General features: G+C 31.8%; 1 protein-coding gene and 1 long non-coding RNA gene across 3 annotated transcripts in view; one reads left to right on the forward strand and one right to left on the reverse strand.

Moving 5' to 3' along the window:
- LOC148605761 (periostin-like) overlaps positions 1–22,237 on the reverse strand; it is a 38,799-nt gene extending 16,562 nt beyond the window's left edge. Inside the window, exons 1-2 of one of the 2 annotated variants that reach the window (XM_088548249.1) lie at positions 21,918–22,237; positions 2,773–2,949 (exon numbers count right to left, since the gene is read on the reverse strand). In XM_088548249.1, the coding sequence (XP_088404375.1) occupies positions 2,773–2,948 (176 nt within the window). In that variant the 5' untranslated portion in view covers position 2,949; positions 21,918–22,237. Of the gene's footprint in view, positions 1–2,772; positions 2,950–3,356; positions 3,920–21,917 lie in introns of those variants that run through there. The other variant, XM_088548250.1, reaches the window with a different exon arrangement.
- Positions 15,456–19,879, forward strand: LOC148605762 (uncharacterized). The gene is made up of 3 exons (XR_015915962.1): positions 15,456–15,605; positions 16,111–16,211; positions 18,662–19,879. It is a non-coding gene; the product is annotated as an uncharacterized LOC148605762 (long non-coding RNA).
- Positions 22,238–23,033: the final 796 nt, after the last annotated feature.

The raw sequence follows: 23,033 nt of genomic DNA on the forward strand, positions 1-23,033 counted from the left end.
TAATTAACCAAATACTATTGTAAACATTAAACATCCTGGTTATCTTTGACAGGAAATGGGGTCATAATAAATTATTTTTTTCAAAATTTTACTTATCGGCAAATCTAGCTCGTTTGTAAGGAGAGATTGTAAAATTTGACACCTTTCTACTGAATAAGACATATTCATTTCTTGATTATAATCTTTGACAAAATATATGTATTCATTTGCATATTTGAGGTGTTGATTACCAATCTCCTCGATGATCTTGGTACTAATAAGGGTGTTTACTCCACTAGAACAAAATAACATGAAAGATTCACGGACCATCACTAATTGTTTGTACTAATACAGTGCACATTCAATTTGTGCAAAAAAAACGCATATGATTAACAAATTTGACAAGTCGCACGGAATGAACGGTGTAGCCCTGCGCGACCTATACCGACAATTGCGTCACACGATACTGCATATTTCATGGGGTCATAAAGGAAACTTGGTAATCTTTTCAATTTTTTGGACATTCTTGTGGATTTGAGGGAGGGAACGGTTTCAAACTCTGAAGTAAAGGAAGAAAATACTCCTACAATATATGAAACCCTATAATTTTAAAATGTAAATTGAAAATTGTGCATGTATAGAGTAGTTCATTTGGATTAGGTACTTATTGAAATTGTGAGTCTGGGCTTCTAATTTTAAAACAGAATAGTACTTGTACATGTTGGCTTCATAGCCGAGTATCAAATTTAAATCGCGATTTTAAAAAAAAATTTCTCCGACCAAACAAAATTTTGTTTTCAGCTACACACAAATACATGTAATATTATAGTTTTTAAAAGCTATCTAAATGACCAGTTCTAAATATTCAGCGATACAGGAAATACTATTTTAATAATATTCAGGTGTGTACTCAAGACTTTAGGAAAGGATGGCCTATGTAGAAAATGCCGCGAGGCAAGGCAAGAAGAAGTTTGGGTACTTTTTTGTGAAAGACGAAATAATGTTTTTCTCTTTTTTTTTGTTTGGGGGGGGGGGGAGAGGCACCGGCACACTCTTTTTTGGGTCCACAACATATAAGAGAGTAATCAAGGGAACCAAGGTTATAGCGGTAATCAAAGGAATGTAATCCAGGGACAAAGACCAGACATGGAAAGCAGACATACACAACAAAGAACATAAAGTAACTAAAATTATACATACAAAGTAACAAAAGCAAATGAACAACTCGGACTCCACTAAAAACTGGGAGCACGAACAAGTTGCATCGGTAGGGTAAGCGTCCTGATTCACCCTAAAACTGCAGCAAAAAAAGATCTTTTGGATCATAATCTGAATCTGCTATCTCATAATTCTTTGCCATTTTGATATATGTATACATTCTTGTTTAGAATATATTTCTATTATCTCTGTCTAGACGTCCGTAAGTATTGTTTCATATATCATGTTTACGGTGACTTAGTCTAATAAACTCATCCATTTCATCAATATTTTGAATTAGATACCAGTATCGTATTGCATATCCCTGAGCGGGTGTACGTCAAAACATGGATGCAATAAAAATATAGTGCATTTTCTTTTTGCCTCTCTACAAACTAATGTTTTGTCATAAAATATGAACAATAACCTATGAAATAGAGCAAACATCACACTGTAAGATGAAGAACTTTTTAAAAAAGAAAATCTAACATAATAACATAAAAATGTTCCACTGAAAAGGTTGGTTTGGTGAGTGCAAAACGAAAGTGAAAGTAGGGAAAATGGATATTTATAGTTCAAGGCTATTTTTCTGTCCGATCTTCGAGGACTCACCCTATTTTCTTTGTGGGAAATTATTTTGTCACATGTCCTTAGAAATGCTACATAAGTGAAAGTTTTATTGAATCAATTTACATATTTTTTTTAAAAATCCTAAAAATATGCACTTCACTACAGAAGTCTATGGGAAAATTAATACGATACTGAGACCATTAGACATCATTCATAGTTCATCTAAGGAAGATAAATCTATGTTGTGTTTGTAGATTGACAACTATACCTACACTGAACACTGTTTGCTAATTAAATGAAAGAAACAACCTTACTTAGATTGCTCTTTTGAAGTACTGCTTTGAAGTTGCTAATACATTAAGAGGAAAATTTAAGGCTGAGTATTACTTCGGTTATAAAATGTCGACTACAAACATTATTTATACTCTATTTTGCCGTATTTCTACTTAGAATTTGAGAAGAACCAGACGAGATAATATGAGTGAATTCGTTTAGTTCTCATCTGTCTCAAAGTCAGTAGGTCAATTTAGGTAAATGAACAATCATGCATGGGTGGGGTATAATACCTAGTAAGTAAATACGTATGAATATTACCACGTGGGAATTGGCTATATAAATAGTGACAACAAAAAATAAAAACTGGCGTAGCGTAATTTTGAAATTCTTGTAACGTTGAGTACCATGAAATGTTTACTAAATGTCATTTCGATACAGTTTCTGCAGTTCATAACTTGATACTCAAAATCCCTTTCATAGTAAAAAATAACGCAAAACACAGCTCGAGGTAGGAATGTATGGCAGAGAGGCAGGCACACGGGCATACAGACCGGCAAATATGTTTGCATCATGCTTTGTAGTAGAAGCTAAAACAAAAAATACCCTTTTGTGTGAACGGTGGGCTAGTCGTTGAGCATGCGTAGAGCATGCGAGGAAAATTCTTTTGTTCTACCCAAATCCTACTTCGCGGAAGTGTGTATCGAGCATGCCGCGACCAACTAACCACAAAAGGGTCTATTAGTTACTTACCCAGGGTATGCCTGGTCTGCAACCATCGTGTCGTCTGTTATTTGTCGTATCGCTCTTATGTTTCTATATTTAGAATATTGATATACGGGACTGTAAGTATGATAATTATAGTTCTTCCTTCCGGTTGTAGAGCTCAGTACTATACTCCATACTAGAAGACTACCAACCCATTTCATCCTGTAAAAATATAAATGAAGAAATTGTTCAAGTAACCAAAGATTCTAGTATCCTGGTTCCCTTGATTACATTGGTACCTGTCGTTTCTTGTCGAAAAAAACACGCAAAAGAACGAACCATGACTTACATGTATCTAAAGTTATGGCATGAATTGGTAGACAGACAGACGTGGAGGTTGATGACTAAAAATTTGGGACATGCGTATTAAAGTTGAAACAGAAGTAAACCAGTAACAGCTTTTCACCTTGAACTAAATATTCACGACCTTGGTTCATATGACGTATATAGCAACCATTTCATCTAGACATTTTAAAAAGGGAGGTGCAAATTAAAGTTCAAATAAAAAGGCAGGAGAAGAACCCAAGTTTGTAATAATAATATTTACATGTAGGTGACAAATAAGATACCTGGACAAAAATTACAGCTTCGAATAAAAGATCCAGAAAGAACAAAATATATCCACAAACAAATTTAAATGGTTTTTCCAAAACGTTGTATTTCCGACAGGTTGAACAAATGTCGGTAAAGAAGGTCAATTCACACATAAGCTGGTAGTTCAAACATTTCATGGCGTATCATTGTGACACTTTCACTCTACATAATTTTAGACGAAGATATCTTTCTCTTCTAATTTGCTTGACAAGCGAGAATGGTTTAGTGGAAATTCGTGACTGAACAGAATAAAATACAATGCTTTCACTTGCTATACAAACAATTGATGAATATACTAATAACACTTCAAAGTTTGAAACTTTATTTTCGACCATGCATATAACGGATTACCAGTCCATCTTTTCTATATGCCCATACAAAAAATTCAATGCATTTTGCAAGTTGTATCAGTGCTTCAGGAACGTCTACCGCGTGTATCAATAAGCGAAAGACGGATATTAATTCTGGCATCACCTTGCTGTCGGTTGCACGTGCTTTTAGGCTTATGCACGTGGGCTTGTGGGAAAAATCTCTTCTTCACATGTACCTATTCTCTTTGAAATTAAATGCTAGTGTTCGATATATTTCAGACACTATTAGGTGCCAAGTTCCATGCTCGTGGTTTCCTCATGCAGTGATATGCATAGCATATACAAAATATTTAAACACTTCAAAGAATTCTTGATAAATTATGCAACACGCTGAATCAGCATTTTGTCTGAATCCTCTGTCTGGTAATTAGGATGTGAGGAAACGTTACAAACAAACGAGTGGAGCCTTTAAGTAAACTTTTGAAGTAACTTCATAAACCGTGTTATCGTAATTAAAGAAAGCTATATTACTAATTGTGAAATAGAATTTTAAAGGACCATATCTTTTAAAGAGCTGTCCTATCTATTTCGTGATTATAGAGGTTTTAAACGCTTTTCTGTCAATTTTTATTTCAGACAGAAATGCATTTTGCATAATGTTAAGTCATAAAAAAGTATTTTTTGACTGCCATGTATTACCCGTTTCAAAGTATGGGGCCTCACTTTCCATGTAGTGAAATCGACATTAAAGGCCATAATTGACACCGTAGAAATGTAATAAACGATGTTCCGATTGAAGGATTGTTATTCACTTATTACATTGTCCTCAAGTACAAGTATTTGTAAGAATCAGACAAAATGGCGAAAATCTGAGATATCCATGTATAAAACCCGTCGATCTTTCAACAACTCTTTTTGAAAGGACAACTATCTGATCTCTGCAATATTGGATATATTTGAATCTTTCATCCGAATGCAATAGGACAGATTTACATGTAACTGCCCCTGAAGTGCCCATTCGGTGCAATTCAATTTAAGAGACTATCCATGCAAAAAAAGGCAAATCATGTGATATGGGTGGTAGATGGTAAACACTATCACACTATTTTCTTTTTGTTCCAATGTAATTCATATATCATATGCATGTCAGAAAGTATTAAGTTAGTTTTAAATCGACAATGGATGGCTGTGAAAATGGATTTTAAAGTTCCCTAACAAAGCAACCAATTTTACTCTCTCCATTTCTTAAATGGATTTCAATGCTTTCCATGTACATGTAATTTAATCCTCCTTAACCATAATCAAAAAACCGACATTCAACTTTGAGAAAGGATGCATTTGTGATACAAAATGGATAATTTTTTTGAAACAAAATGTGCCACCCACTGCCTGATTTTTGCATGGACTCCCTCTTAATACAACTAATTACCAACATGATATAGCAAATCATGTTCGAATGGCACAAATAGTGAAATAACACTGTCGAAGTGGTAGCTATGTTCACACCATGTTTCACCCACTGCCTGATCGTTACAGAAACCGACGGATACATAAAGCTATAAAACTTAGAAATGAACTAATCTCATAACTAGACACATTAAATGAAAATAATGTGAATATTTTCAGACACCAGAAGAATTAATTTCATACAAAAAGTATTTAAAATGCAGGGGAGATAATCTGTTAAATGTCTGCCTAAAACTTAATTTTTATTTTATGACGACTACCTGTAAGTTGAATACAATAAAATGCCTATTGTGTCTGCACCTGTACATACAATACCAAAATGGGTGACACAATAAAGGCCAGATAGCCTACTTCGGAGACAGGACGCAGTGGTACTTTTATCAAGATAATGAAGAATGTTGGGGTAAAATAAAGATATCGGAAAAAGATGAAAATATCGATAATGAGATGGAAATGAAAGAAAAATAGGTAACAATGTGAAGGAAGACAGTCTCCATCTGATAACTACAATTGTTTGTGATATATTTGTTTACGTTGTAGTAGTCTTTGTTAAAGTTCAGGGTCATATGAAATTTATTTAAATATTCGTGTATTGCGTTCTATCGCACTTCTTGATTCATTTATCAGAAAGAGATTGTCTTCTCAAAAACAAAGTTTTGTACTGGGCCAAAGCACAGGTACCGTTTCTTTATTGTACTACATAGAGGACGACATTTGATTAAAGAGGGATGCTTTTTTTGTTAATAAGTATCTAATTTGACCTCCACTACCTAGAAAACTAGAGGCTCAAGAGAGCCTGAATCGCTCACCTGGTTAACCATTTGCTTATTGAAAAACTTGTGGAATGAGACAGGCTAAGTTAAAATCAACTAAATTGTCAAATGCAGGAAATGCTTTTCATAGTATTTTTATGACCTGAACCAGATTTTTGCTAAAGGCAACAATTTTTGAATGTTTTTCAAAAACCTGTCTTATGAACCCTAAGTTCTATTTTTAGTATAGGCAGCCATATGTATTCATGGATTAAAAATTACAACAGTCATTTTGAGCACAATACACTAAAGAACTATTATGCTTATTTTCATTCAATGATCTTAAATAGTTTTAGGGAAGAAGATTTTCAAAGTTGTACATAAAAAAAAACAAACAAACAAAACAACAAAAACTGTTTCAGGGGGTCGTAACTCCTACATTAGTCAATGAATGGTTTTGAAAATTTCGGCATCGGTCCTTCTCATGATGCTTAACACTTTTACCCAATGCCAGAAATTTGCTAAAGGCAATGGTTTTTGAGTTATTTGCAAAAAAAACTGCCATCTGACCCCTATGTTCTATTTTTAGAAACGGCGGTCATGTTTTTTCATGAATCAACAATCCCAACGGTCATTTTGTGCAGAACACCCTAAGGAACAATCATGCCAAGTTTAAAACCTGTCAGTCCAGTAGTTTCAGAGAAGATAATTTTTTAAAAATTTTTCCACGACGACGACGACGGACGCCAAGTGATGGCATAAGCTCACTTGGCCTTTGACCAGGTGAGCTAATGAAAATGCCTCCAAATTCTTAAGTTATAATGAAAATAAATAATCTATCCGTATAGCATTTGAAAACTGATATTCAGATTCTTAAGTCATAATGAAAATAAATAATCTAACCGTATAGCATTTGAAAACTGATATTCTGATTAATATTCTGTCCCAATCAAAACTGTCAGACTCTCCTCAGAATCAAATGGTCGTCCCCTCTGAGAGAACAAAACGGTGCGACTGTTTTTCCGACTTAAAGTAATAAAGCCTTTAATTTTCATAAGGATATAGAATGTAGGACATACCCAATAACTGACCTACAATATCTCTATATAGAGAAAAGTCTTATTTTCCAAATTCTATTTTACCGTTCTTAGGCTTATTATCAATTTAAGCACATAAAATATGTACAAAAGGTGCATTTTAATGTGAATAAAAGTTTATCCTAAGTGTCACGGGATACGGGGTATCATCGTTCATTTTTAGCAGTCATTTTTTGTTGACACTATCTAGGGATTCATGTCACGGACTCGATGACACACTCAATCGTTGTATCTCTAACAGTTTATGCATTAGAAATATGGCCTTGCTCCTAGGAACTTATGAATGAATAAGATTGTTTTATCTATGGCCCATCTATTTTGCAATATGCATTTTGAACTAACATAATTCAGGGTAAAATTAATATAGTAATAATTGTTTGTTGTCACGCAGCTGGCTATATAATACAGAGCTAAATTTAGTGCTGCACAATGCGGACTTGTATAACGCATTTATGAAATATATTACATTTAATAAAACTTTTTAATTTGCTCGATGAAAATATATTAGATTTGAGACCGATTAGATTTCCCACGTATGTCCATTTAAAAAACGAAGGTGATTCAAATGTAAGGGGATCTCACGCAATCGCCTAAAAATTATTCCTCCTGTGAGCTTTCAAAGTTTTCACAGCCATAAGTTAGATTTTTAGATGCATTTTGTCTTTGGTCTTATCCAGTTCTTATATACAATTCCATATGTTATAACTTTCTTCACAGCTCTTTAAATGCATTAAATAATAATTGCGATGTGCATAGCAATTTTCTGTTGAGAGAATTTCCAGCGGCAAACGGGGAGCTTGCTTCCTCTATCAAATTTCCATCCCAATTAGTATAAAACATGTTTACGTACATGGTCGGGCTTCATATTTGATAATGGGAACAAGCTCCTGTGCACAAAACAAATACTTATTTTTTTTATTATATTACAGGTTTGATTTTTATCCATTAAATTACGATGCACTACGACTTTTTTTATAAAATTACTTGGAAAATAAAAATGCATACATTGAGAAACATGTACATGCTGTATATAAGAAACAAACCTGTTCCCGTACTGCACTTTCCCCTTCAAGCACCCCACCCCCTTTTGTTGGAATTTTAATTTGTTACTGTTGTACCAAGTGCGACCGACAAAGATTAATCAAATGATGGACTGGAACCCACCACCTCTCTTTTATAAACTTCTGGATCCGCCCTTCTCTGCTGTTTATGTACAGAACATAGATCTGATTGACAAAAAGACTTTTCTTGTAGGTAATACGTTTCCTACAACATGACATCATATTGACATACTACAACGGAACAAGCGATGTTAGTAGAATGAAAATTATGTTAATATTAGATATGTATGTAATAGTGACAGATTTATATGAGCACCAATAAACTGTATGTTACCAACGAGCTCGATTTGCGAAAATAATTTAATTTACCAACTCTACTTAGCTTTTATAATACACTTGGAGACAGGATAATCATTTTAAGAATCAGGCGATGTGTTCATTTACTACCTTGTAACAGTGTATCCTCATTATTTTTACAGGGAAAATTAGGTCCGGCTTCTGATATTTTTTTGGATAAAATCTTTTATTATATGTTTTGAAATTACTTGCAAATGAACAATTCAGGGGAAAATAACTCCGCTAAAAGTAACAATTTCCTAAAATTTTATTCAATTTTCCCGTTTCAGAAATGTTAAGTAGCTATCTTTGTAAGAATCATGCAAAATCTGAAAAATGTGATACACCTAAAAAAAGGCTACATATTTTTGTTTTTGTAATTAAATCGTTTTATTGGTCTATACTATGAAATGTGTACTTATTCATTCAAATCTGCCTGCTCTTAGGAGATAATCAACATTGAAAATCCAGTAGATTCTATTGTATTTGATTGTCATTTACAGAGTTATCTCTCTTAATTTTGAATTCTACAGTGTATTCTATACAATTTTTATCTTATGAGCTTGGGTTATACGAAAAACCAAATTTTAAATTTTTGTTTACTAAAGCATTTTAAACAAAATATCAAAAATAAAAATATGTAGGCTATCTAAGCATGAATCACATTTTGCATGATTCTTAGCTGGAGTGCTACTTAAAGATATCAAGTTTTTTGTTCATTTCAAAACGAAAATCAGTAGAAAGGAAAACGGTATTGACAGATAGCTGGGTCTTTCACATTTATGCATGTACATCTATGTGTTTGATTTTACGGTATTTGCCTGACTCGTACAAAAACATTCTTAATAAATATAAGATTTATATCTTATTAGATGGTAAAATAGCATCACTTATGAGCACAGGTGGGTGTAAAGGCAAGCGTTTACATAATTTTCATTTGTAATTTACAAGCTTTGGAAGTTCTTGTTTTGAAAGTTGCACATTCAAGATATATATACCTGACGGAACAACTGTTGATACTACTTTTTGTAGTGCGTGTAGCTTGGACTGAGATCCAATTTTAAGAAAATCAAGGAAAACTAAATCAGTGGTCCTTTTCACAAAAAATCGTAAGTGTAAAATTAGTCGTAAGTTATAAAGTCATAGTAAATCAAAGTATTGTGACGTCATAACTTACGGCTAATTTTACACTAACGAATTTTTTGTGAAAAGGATCACAGAACGTTTATACATGAGAACGCAATCCAGGGACAAAGACCAGAAAAAGAAAATATAGACACATACGCAACAAAGAACATGAAATAACTAAAATAACACGGCGGCCGCACTTAATAACAAAAGTAAATGAGCAAACGGCGCTTCTGAATTTTCACATACAGTAAAACCAGTCAAAGCCAAACCAGATTTGAGCAAACTACAATCTTCAGGCTCATGACAGGACACAACAGACTCAACCAACATCTGTCTAGAGTTTTGAAGGTCATACCGTCATCTAATGTGTCCTTGTGGAGAAGCAGAGCAGAATACAGAACACTTTCTGAAGACGTGCAAGTTACACCTGGCACAGAGAGAGATCACAGAGAAACTGTATGGATCTGTGGAAGACCTACAGAAGACGGCCAGATTGGTTGAGGAGACTGGCATTCAAGTGTAATGGCGAACGTTAAGAAGAAGAAAACCAAAACTAAAACCTGTCAAACCCAAACCTTTGACCTTGTAATTGGTTCGGTTTAGACAGGTGTTTGGCTTGCCAAGGTTCAAAATATATTCCAGGAGGTAGACCTAGGGTAAGGGAAACAACTCTTGGAATCAGTGATAATTATGTTTGTATCATATTCAATTTCACCAAAGCCTATCAAACGTTCATTTGAAACAATGAAATCAGTCCAAGTTACTATGATGCTTGCATGAAATTGATGTTAAATGCTGAATACAAACGTTCCAATGATTTGTAAGAGTTGTATCCCTTACCACAGGTCTACCTCCTTAAATTGGTGTAAAGGGAATTCGACAAGTATCTAGGTAAGACAGTGTTTGGATTATTCAGGGTTTGGTTAAGCCAGGTTTCACTTTACATGTATTTGTACAGGGCAATATGGTATACTTTGGAGGTAGACCTAGGTAAAGGAAACAACTCTGGGAATAAGTGATATATTTGTATCATAATTACTCAATTTCACCAAAGCCAAACAAGCTTTCTTTTGAAACAATGAAATCAGTCCAAGTTACTTTGATGCTTGCATGATCGAGATTGATGTTAAATGCTGAATACAAACGTTCCAATGATTTGTAAGAGTTATGTCCCTTATCCTAGGTCTACCTCCTTAATGCATTCGTGAATTGTTCTGTTAAGGCCATGGCTATGATAGAATCAAGTTGGGATACATATTAAGTAGCACTCCAACTAAGGATCATGCAAAATGTGATTCATGGGTAAAAAACCTACATATGTTTACTTTTGATATTTTGTTTAAATTGCCATAGTAAACAGAAATTAACATTCAGTTTTTCATATTACCCGTGTTCTTAAGAGAAAAAAAATTTCAAAATTAAGGGAGATAACTCTGTAAATGACGCATTTATACATTGGATTTTCAATGTTGATTATCTCCTAAGAGCAGGCAGATTTGAATGAACAATTACACATTTCATAGTATAGACCCATAAAACAACTTAATTACAAAAATAAAAATATGTAGCCTTTTTGGGGGGTGTTTTTGTGTTCCGATAATTCTTCAGAGTGTGCAAGATTCTTACACGGATCTGTATTCAAAACTATTATCAATATGTAAAACAGAAAAATAAATTATTGGAGTTTATAAAATTTAAAAAAATATATTAGTTATTATTATGAAAGAACAAGTGGGCCATTATGTTATGTAATTTTATACTTTCAGCTTAAATATCTATTAGCACATCAATTTGGTATTTGATATGATAAAGTAAGTTTAAACGCATTTTGAATCAAGCGAAGCAAACTTTTATATGATAAATTGTATAATCTTTTTTTTTGGCAATATATTCATCCGAATGAATATAAAAGCTTTAGGATCTTGCCGTTTATCTGGTAAATAAATAAATCAATCTGCAACTCAATTAGAGAAATGACGGAACTCTGTAGATTTAAATATTCTGGCAAAAATTTAACGTTTTCATTTTTCATCCATTCACCGAATTACCGATATAGATCGTCAGTAGTTTACCACCTTACCGATTCTTTAATTACTTATACTTGTATAGTAATTCTTTTATCGATTGCTCGAATTCGTACACGCAGTTTAGTCACTGATTTGGAACAAGTCTGACTGTTTATAGCTAAATAATCGTGCTAATTGTAAAATGCTTGTCGATTTAATTGTTGATTAATGTTTTATTTTGTAAACCATTTTCAGATATTTCACGGATTCTGATTTCATAAAATTTAGCTGCATAATAGAATTAATTCATTGTTCATCGAGGCATTTTTATAAAGGGTTAAACTTTGAAAGTCTCGTTTCAGTTTTATTTTCCTTACTGCATTTTCGATGAAAAATGTACCGATTTGCATGTTATTGTTTACCTCTGTAATCTCGAAACATTCTGCATTACAGTGAAAAATCTCCTATAAATGTTTTTTGGAACATTTTTATCGTATAGAAAATTTGTCATTTTTGTCGGAACTCATCGCGCTGTAAATGACAACGTTTCCATGCATTTGAATGGTAGATCAGGACCTATTCAAGCGATGAGACTTGTATACCCTATATTAAAATACTTCTGAAATATATATTATTGGTGTATTGCCATTTTAGCGCGGTATAAGTACTAGACTAAGGAGATATAAACATAAACTTCACTGCAATTAAAAAAAATTGGCACATAATCATAATTTAACAACGGGTCTATTAATTTGATTTCCCTTTTAAATTATGTGATATTTTTCTAAATATGGGTTTATAATAAGCTCAATTAACACGACATTTCACGAGGTATCGTGAGTCATTTGTTATATTATGTAAATAATTTTATTCACAAATTTTGATAATCGAAATGTAACGATAGTATTATTTTCAACGTAAAAAATATTTTAAAATGATTTCCTATTTTCATCAATTTGGTATTTAACTGAAATCTCTTCACTGTGCCAAATTTGAAAAAAAAATATGAACACAACATGCATATGTTTTTTTTCCCATGTCATAATATGTCTTATAATGGTTTTTTTTATTAATACAATATGTATGGTTCATTACACAATTTTATTTTTGTTATTAAGTTGCTTTTAGGTCTATATGATGAAATGTATAATTATTCATTCCAATCTATCCGCTTTTAGGAGAATACAGTTTCTATTGTATTTTGGTGTCATTTTGAATTTTGATACTTCTTGACGGTTAGACATTACATTATAATGTTATCTCCCTTAATTTTGTTTTCTACAGTACATTCTATAAAATGTGTATCGCCTAAGAACAAGTGTTATATGAAAAGTCACATGTTAAATTCCGTTTACTATAACATTTAAAACGAAATATCAAAAATAAAAATACGTAGGCTTTCCAATAATGAATCAAATTTTGCCAGATTCTTTGCTGGAGTATTATATAACGGTATTTTTTGCCGATATTTAGACAAATTATCAAATTTGATGCATGTACAAGCAATACAGGGACATACAACGAAAGAATTACAAATATACGAGCTGACATGTTAATGTCTATGTGCTTGTCTGTAATAAAGCATTTCCAGCTAAGTGATGGTGATTCTTTTTGAAGTTGATGAATCCAATACCTGCAAGATGCAAACTTTAAAATTTGTTTCAACAAAGAAAAAAAATAATGCAAATAAATTAATGAAATAAATATAAAACATGCAAGAAGTATTATGTTTGTTTCAGATTAAACTTATCTTCGGAGAACGACAACATTTACATTATGTAACGAAAGTAATAAAATAATATATCTGGATAATTAGTAATAAATTTCTCACGATTTGGTAATGAAATAGCAAAAAAATAAATAATTCTCCAAATATTATATAATCATTGCATATCAATGTATAATTTAGATTGACATATAACATTATACTTAAATTAGTACTTTGAGAAAAAATATGCATGAAAGCTAAAAAAAATGGTTAAAACATAAAATGCAAAAAAAGATGCAAATCTTCTGCAAATGATTAAACTCAATTACAAAAATCCCCAAGCTTTCAGTACAAAGTTTCTTACTCATAATTGTATTATGTACAGGCGCGTAGCTACAAATTGAAGTGTAGGCAAAATTACGGCAGGGGGTCAGAGGAGCCCTGGTATGGGGTCCAGGGGACGAAGCCTCCTCCCCCGAAGCTCCGCGGAGATAGCGTTTTAGAACATCATTTATGCCTCTCCTGGATGTATTTAATCTTAAATAAATAAATAAATAAATAAATAAAATAAAAAAAACTAAGTGCAGGCAAAAGCCTGACGTAGTATATAAAATGGCCATTTTCAGGCGAACAGTTTCAATAAACCTATTCCTATTCAAATCATTAATTCAGTTTAGCTATGCAGTCAATGACCGCATTTTATTTGCAAACGTATCTAAAATATCTATATATAAATGAAATGAAATAGTTTTACTGTTTCCCCAACTACATATAATTTAAGTAGCTGTCTTTGTAAGATCATGCATAATCTGGAAAGCGTTATACACCAAAAAAAAAAAGGTAACATATTTTTATTTGTGTTATTAAATCGTTTTATGGGTCTATACTATGAAATGGGTACTTATTCATTCAAATCTACCTGCTCTTAGGAGATAATCAACATTGAAAATCCAATAGATTCTATTGTATTTGAGTGTCATTTTCAGAGTTATCTCCCTTACTTTCGAATTCTACAGTGCATTCTATAAAAGTTGTATCTCCTATGAGCATGGGTTATATGAAAAACTAAATGTTAATTTCTGCTTACTAAAGCATTTTAAACAAAATATCAAAAATAAAAATATGTAGGCTTTCAAACCATGTATCACATATTGCATGATTCTTAGCTGGAGTGCTACTTAATAAAAACAAATCATGTCTAAACCACTGTCTATGAGAAACCAAACTAAACGTCTGAAGTTCATTTATCGCATAGCCGGGCAATTATACTGTGTAAACGTTTGTTATTTTTAACGCAAAACCACAAAAAAAAACCAAAAAAAAAAAAAAACCAAAAAAAATCTAAAAAAAAAAACGTGATCTGATTGATTTGGATAATGTTCTCGGCAGGAACATCTCCATCATGTTCAGATTGTATATGCTTAACCAACTCCATGCACATAATAACAAAATTTCATGCTGTGTGACTTAATTCTTAGACTTGACAAGTTCTTCCACGTAATACAGGGAACTACAAAGGTTTTTTTATTTATTTGACTATTCTGTGATAACGAATCTATGGAATTGAAACAGAAGCAATATTTGAAAGCAATTCATGAATGCAGTGTTAAACCTTTAAAAATTCGATTTCAAAATGTCCGCCCCAAAGTATAAAAATTCAACGTGCCATAGGAAACGAAAGGTGGAATTCTAAGACAGTGAAAACAACATCGTGTATTTCGAAGATTTTAGAAAGGTCAGCGCGTATAAATTAATTGTAAACATATTGTTATGCTTTTCCTTAACTTTATGATTACAAACTCGCAATTGGTTGGTTTTGCTGCAAAATATGTTTTTTTTTTCTCAATGTCAATTTTTTTATTAATAAGAAAAGATTCAAAATTTCCATTGTCTGACGTACCTTGAAATATCAACTTTGTTCAATTTGTGATTTCATTACATAGAAATACGTGACAAAATCTATGTACGTTGAAATCATATTTTCGTAATTTCAAGAACAATTTGTAGTCAACAAAACTGTATAACCAGCATAATAGCATAAACACCAACATTATGTAATAGTAGTTATCATACTGATAGTTAACCCATTTGGCACCCCAGGAGTAGGTAATTATGTATAATTACTATCCTTTTTTTGTCTTTCAAGTATATCTTTATTGCACACCAAAGATCACTATCTCTCAATGCTCCAGCAATTAGCAATTTACAGACATCAAGATGAATCTTAGATGGTTTTTGACTAAGCTAGTTCATCCATCTGCATTTCAGTTAATATCGATGAAAGTTGTTTTTCCGGACATGTGTTAACAAATTAACACTACCGGTATCAGACCTTAAGGTTTGGCAGACTTAAAGGTATCTTTTGATATATATTGCATACTTCATATCGTCTCGATTTCATTTTGACAACTGTATGCTATAAGTCTTTACGTCGATGCTTTATGGTGTCGAAATATGTTTTTTTTTTTTTTGCTTACAATATTTGTGAATTAGCAATATGCGAAAGCTCGTCAGTGATAATCATCATGCTGTTTTGATACGTTACAGAAATGTGTTTCCGTTGGTTTTCCCCTGCATGTTGAAAAGCTAACCTCTTATATATTACACAGTTATATAGTTGTATACATAAACGACTGAGAGGCCATGTGAATTTCAAAAAGAAGCAAAGGGTTAGATTTTTTGTCTGATTTTTTCTAGTAACTTGTACGTTTATACACTTTAAGATTGTTATAAAACATGGACCACTGTATTCAATATAAACAATTTTGGGATGATTATCGCTGAATCAACCACTTTGTGGTATCTGAACAAACGTTGATAGTCCCCCAAAATTTGATTATCTAAGCATAAATATTTTCAGCTGTTTTCCAGGTCAGAACGAGATCTGGAACTAAACAAAGATGTTATCTAATTCGGGATTACTTATATTGATGGCAGTGGAGCACCCAACGGTAAAGAAGTGTAAGTACAATTCAATATGGAATTATATGACAAAAAGACTAATGAATCCGCCCCTAGTAAATATAAATTTTACAGTTCCACTGTTAGAATCAGGCAATGGGAGAAACACGGTTACATTGTAAAACACCCAATCATATTGACCGTGTTATTTACAATTTCTGGAAAAATTACTTGTCAAATCAACAATCTATGTTAGAAAAATTTATAACAAAGCACAATAATGTAACAAAAAAATTATCATAAAATGTTCCTCTGTCAGAGCGCACAAATTAAAAGTATATTTTGAATAGGGGAGTTCACTTCAAGTGAAACGCATTTTTAGGAGTTTTGACAGTCTTGCTTATAATATATGAAATCTGCTCGATATTGATAACCATCACCAGATTGTCTAAAATGTAAGTAGGTCATTGACAACCGTAATTAGAGTGTTTAATCCATCAAGAAATAAAAGTTATGATGAAATATATTTATTTGGTCCATTATTAATTTTTATGCAATAAAAGTTTGCATGTAAAAGGCAAATAACACCTTAGCTGCAGTGTAATAAAAATGTAGACACAAATATTAACCTCTGTGTCATCACCTTATGTACAGGTCCGTTTAAGAATCAAGAAAGAGACAGCATCTTTAATATTACCAAAAAAACCAAAACCAAAAATTTTCTATAACACTTTACTAAATTAAATTACAATTTCATTGAAATGCATTAACTATGTCAAAAACCTCAATTTTGTATTATTTATATTAAAAGAAATTTTTAGCAAATTCAATGATGCAGAGATCAATTAATGCTATTTTCAAATAGAGAAAGCACCCTTCAGTGAAATTATATTATCAGATCAGTGGGTTTATGACCTGCATGTTTCTGATTTTCCGACAAAAACAAAAAACAAAAACTTGTTCATATAATGATACAATGTAATAAAGTTTTGATTGGCTGTTAGTAGAAGTGGAAAACTTGTACAGTGCATTTAGGCAAATTTGCAGGGAACTATAGGTAAATATGTTATAGGATATTTCCGTGTACAGATGAGATCTCACAATACTGGTCTGGAACTGTTGACAGATTTATAACAGTTCTGGAACCAGTTCTTCAGATAGTTCTAGCAGTAGAGCCGGCTCTATTAACATAACTATTCTCGTAGAACTCTAGAACTGTTCTACGATACTTTTACTTTTAAAACTGTTTTAGTGCCGGGACTTCAGACCGTTCCCACGAGAAGTTAGAACTGATCTTATCTGTAGTTTGATTTAATTATTAAATTGCCTGAATATAAATTAAGTTTCAAAAGAATACTTGTATGAATGAACAAATTCTAAAATTGTTTAATATGGAGGCGAATGAATCTCTAGAACCCTAAAAATATTGCTAAATGTGAGATTTTCTGCAATTAAGAGTAGACGATTACTTTGTTAAAGCTTAAAGTGTGATTTTTTTTAGGATTGACAATTATGATTATAAACAAACCTGTAACCAAATATGTTTCATAATAATAAGTGTATCTTAATAGCAAACATGAAATCTACATGATGTAAAAAGATTAAATTATTACATGCAGCCAACGAATTCTTAAAATCAAAACAAATTTTTTCCCTATATTAGCAATGGAAAATGAACATGTATTTTATGCAAAAATGACTGAATGCCTGAATTGAGAATAATGATTTGCCACCCGTTACCTAATTCTCATAAAGAAAAGTACTTTACTGTGCTCAGTTTAATCCTAGCATAATGGAGGATGTGAGTAACTCAAAATTAAATACTTGATTTGACAAGAAATTATGAAATGGAAAGTTTAGAGGTCATACGTAATAATGAAAGAAATATCGTCTGAACTTTCTAATTTTTATCCTATCAGGTATAACATGGTTTCAGTCTTTACTTTCGAGGGATGGGGCTAATTTTACTCAATTATCATTTGACTTTGTTGATAATTCACCGCTCCTTGCTTAATTATCACTGATGTTTCGACCTATGGGACTATGCAAGACTTTCCGAGGTTGTGCCTCTTCGTGAAACTTCTTAACTGTATATTTCCGAATTACGTCACTTCCGAAAGGATGTTGAGCCATTCATGTTTCAGAGGATCTACATACATGTATATAGCACGTCGTTGACACCAGATTGGTCTAAATTCCCATCAACTTCTATTCTGTTGTTTTGTTCTTACTATTATGTAATGTTGAGTGTTAAGAAAAAAATATCCTGATAAATTAAAAGCGTAAGCTTTTACACCTAAGATAAACTGTAGAAACATGTATTGTATATAGGAACATTATCAAACGAATTTTAAAACAAGTTCAATTAAACTGCCTCTGATTTCTGATTTTCAAGGTTAAGAAAAGCATTGTCTTAGTTAATTTACTTTCCAACGATCTGAAAACCTGCTTTAATCGTTAACTAAATTTATCTCTGTGTTATTTCAGACGTCTACATCCTTATATTTTAGGAACTGAATGATATGTGCAATGGTATGAATACTGGTTAGTTCAACAGGCAGATCATAAAAAAGGTTTCAGATTTGCGTTAACACGAAAACAAATTCAAAGCTCCCCACAGTGTCAGACGTTTTTCCTTACTGACCAATGCAGATATACCTTTCGAAATGCTCGGACATTTTCCAAAATAAGAATACAAATCATAGAAAAATGTAATATGATAAACTTTGGTAAGCTGTACATGTGTATCAAAGAGTAATTTCTCATTCAGCAGCATTAGAATCGAATACTTCAGAATTACAAGATAAAAAAAATAAATTCACATTTAGATCTTCATTCTCAAACTTTATTCTCCATTCAAAAGCCTTAATCATACCAAAAATCTCAATTTCATTCCCAAAGAGTTAATTCACTCTTCTATTCACTCCACTTTTAATTTCTAAACTATGTCCCTATGCATTCTCTGTATTTCTCATACTACAACTCCATCACTATTCTCAATCACAAAGCCTCTTTTCGCAATTTTTCGTAATCCTCCACCCTTATCAGCCAACCGATCAGTATTCTCTATTCCTACTCTCCGGTACCCATTGCTGGCCCTTTTTCCACCCATCCAGATTATACATCATTAAACCTTTTTTTTTCGTCCCAGATCCCCAATGCGCAATTCCCCACTTTTATCTTCCACACAATACTTTTTCTATATCCCCATCCTCCATCAATGACCACTTTTTCATCATTCAGTACAGATTTTTCGTCACTTAACAATATTCTACACCCCAAACTCAGTCTTTATCATTCTCTGAATTATATTCTCTTTTCATATATATATATTTTTTTATCCCCAACCGTATTCAGATTTTTAATACATAACCATATTTGCCTATCTTCCATCCTTTTTTTTTTTACAAAACTTGGCCTGAGTTTCAGGATATAAAATGCCAGGTTGAGAATTTCCCTAAGTTCTGTGTTTTTCCTCAAATCTTGAATATTAAGGTATCTAATGGAAAATCTCAGTTAGCGATTCTTTATGAAAGCGGGCCCTGATCCTCAACTCAATTATCGAACTTCCCATACAAGTAGAAAATACACAGAAAAAGTGTAGTCTATCTATTTTGCCCATTAGAAAAAAAACTTCTTCTGTATGCTTATTGCATTTGTTCTAGACATTGCTTTAATTTGAATTTCCATAGATGTTATTATCTGTTCATGTCATACATGTATGTAACAATTACATTAATTAAACAATAGCTTCTGAAAACTCAGATTTATACATTGATATTCATAATAGGATAATTAATTGTATAAAGTGAATAACCAAAATATCATCACGAGTGCTGAAAAACGCCTAGCTTTAACGAGTTTGGCGGGAGAAAGTCCGAGAGAGAAATTACCGAATATATTTCACAGTGTCAATTTTATCGAAATGTATTACATTGGGAACATTCGATGAAATACTGCTGTCTGTATAGTAATACAATATAATCAGTTAATACATTATCGTCACTTTTTAAGTTATTCAGATGTTCTGGAAACCCTATATCTTATGCTACTACTTATATTCCATCACCCGAAGCTTACATTCTCATTCACAAGATAAACTTGATTCTTAAGATTGCTTTTTTTATGTTTAAGTACTACTAATAAAGATGAAGAAATGTTATGATAACTGTTGTCTGATTATATAACTCCTGGTTAATGAGGTTTTGCAGTAATGCTGAGTTGTCATTTGTTAAAAATGTTAACTAAACGAGCATTGCATTTTAAAGTGGGAAAATTATCAAACAAAAGACATGATTGGTAGGTTATTATGCTGTAACAAATCTCATTTCTTCTCATTACATATGTGGGAAACGATTTTGAACATTCGTTTTACAAGATGACAATTTAATTACTTGAACCAAAGATGTAGCACTTTAGTTCAAAATAGTAATAATTCGCGCTGAATACAATTTGGACCGACGACATGTAACAATGTGGACCCACGTAATGTAACAATGTGGGCCGAAGTCTGGAGAACTATGCCAATATGGTTGACTGTAATTAAAACAGTTTTAAAATTCTACAATTTTTAATACTATAGTACTAAAATATACTTTAAAAATAATGTTAGAAATGACATATCTTCAAAGATAGGAAAATTTATAGATCAAATCAGATTTGTTCTTTGGATAGAAGACGGTAATGGTCATCAGCATTAAATTCAAATTTAGATAAAGGTGACAATTTTTTTGTTTGATACATTAAAATTCATATAAAGCAGTTAATTAAGTAGCACTCTCCATAAGAATTATGCAAATTGTGATTCATAATTTGAAAGCCTACACATTTTTATTTTTGATGTTTTGTTCAAAATGTCATAGTAAACTGAAACTAACATGTGGCTTTTCATAAAACCCTAGTTCATAGGAGATAAAAGTATATATAATGTATTGCAAAATTTAAAGTTCAGGGAGATAAGTCTGTAAATGACGCTAAAAAGCAATAGAAACTATTGAATGTTCCATGTTGATTAACTCCAAAGAGCAGACAGATGGGATTGAATTATTATACATTTCATCATATACACCTGTAAAGCAACTTTAATTTCACCAAAGCCTTTCAAGCTTTCATTTGAAACAGAATGTAATCAGTCCAAGTTACTTGACACTTCCATGAGATTGATGTAAAATGGTGAATACAAACGTTCCAATGACTTGTAAAAGTTATACCCCTTACCCTAGGTCTACTACCTTAAGTAAAATAAAATTGCATGTTGCAATATAATGGGTAACTGTTATTTTACTAAAACAGCATACAGACATACATTCATGGGTAAAGAGCCTACATATTTTTTTGTTCTTTATATTTTGTTTGAATTTCCATAGTAAACAGAAATTAACATTCAGTTTTTCATATAACCCGTGTTCTTAGGAAATGAAAATTATATAGCTTGCACTGTAGATTTCAAAATTAAGGGAGATAACTCAGTAAATGACACCCAAATACAATACAATCTATTGGATTTTCAGTGTTGATTATCTCCAAAGAGGCGGCAGATTAGAATGAATAATTACACATTTCATAGTATAGACCCATAAAACAACTTAATTACAAAAATAAAAATATATAGCCTTTTTTTTTGGGGTGTATCACATTTTTCAGATTTTGCAAGATTCTTACCAAGACAGCTACTTAAAAGCACATAAATTAATAAAAAGAATGTAATGACTGACCTTATATTTTCTAAACAATTGTTAAGCAAGCAAATTAATTTATATTTCTTACCTTGTAGTTTTCTATTATCAAAACGTATAGCAACTTCAATCTAAACTTCTTTGTAGAGCACAATATCCCGAAAAGAACATTAAATGGCAAATTTATACAATATCACTAAAAATAAAACATTCTATAAAAAATATTTTCACTACAAAAATAACGGAGTACGTAAAATCCATCTACAAACAATTGAAATACTAACTCCCACTTCACTAGAGTGATATAACAGAGAAAGCTTAACAGTAGTTACTTTTATCAGCCAGAATCGAAACGTTTAAATCCCAGAGAGACACGTTGTATCGTACAGGGTCATAATCTGTTTTAACAATTACACTTGTAACGTGAATCACCAATATGTTTGTTGTTATGATAGTCTTTTAATAGTAAATAAGACTTCCTCTACTCAAGAATTAAATAAATATAGATCTTTCTTTGATATTTATGCGCTAGAAAGAATACTTAAACATAGAACCAGATCATTATCATGGGAGCTATTATTAATTTTAAGGGTCAACTACTGTTTGAGCTTTAAAATCTCGTAAAAATGAATGAAAAAGGAATTCTCAAGATCTGTTGAGGTATTAATTTTTAATCTTTCTTGATAAATCTATTTGATAAAAAGCTCAATTTAACTAAAATAAGTTATATGGATTATTTTGTATTTTTTTCATTGTAGCAAGTTATCAAGTACAAACGTTTGAGGAAATTATCATTACATAATGTATTCAAAATATTTTAAACATGAAAAAAAAATGGTTTTAAATATTTTTTTAGTAAAGTACAAACCTATCGAAGTAATCACTGTTAAGACGATTTGACCACAATTTTAACGCATTCCTCCATTAGTTTTTCCTTCATAGATTACTAATATGAACTAAGTACCAAGGTCATTCACTTAAAAATATTTTCATGATAAAATGTTTTCTTTGTATGATTCTGTTAAAAATGTGAAATTTAAAAATTAATTGTGTAAAGAATAATTAGTTAATATTTATATACATTCTATTGCATTCTATCGCTCCCAGCATAAGACATTTTATGCATTCGTTATCTACTATCAAGAGATCGATATCTAAAACACAACGTCAAATTTATCATTTCTGTTCTTATCTTAACTCAAAACTT

Source organism: Perna viridis, chromosome 10 (assembly GCF_037379345.1).
Source record: "Perna viridis isolate PV_CMFRI_1.1 ecotype Kerala chromosome 10, ASM3737934v1, whole genome shotgun sequence".
NCBI classification, from domain to species: Eukaryota; Metazoa; Mollusca; class Bivalvia; order Mytilida; family Mytilidae; genus Perna; species Perna viridis.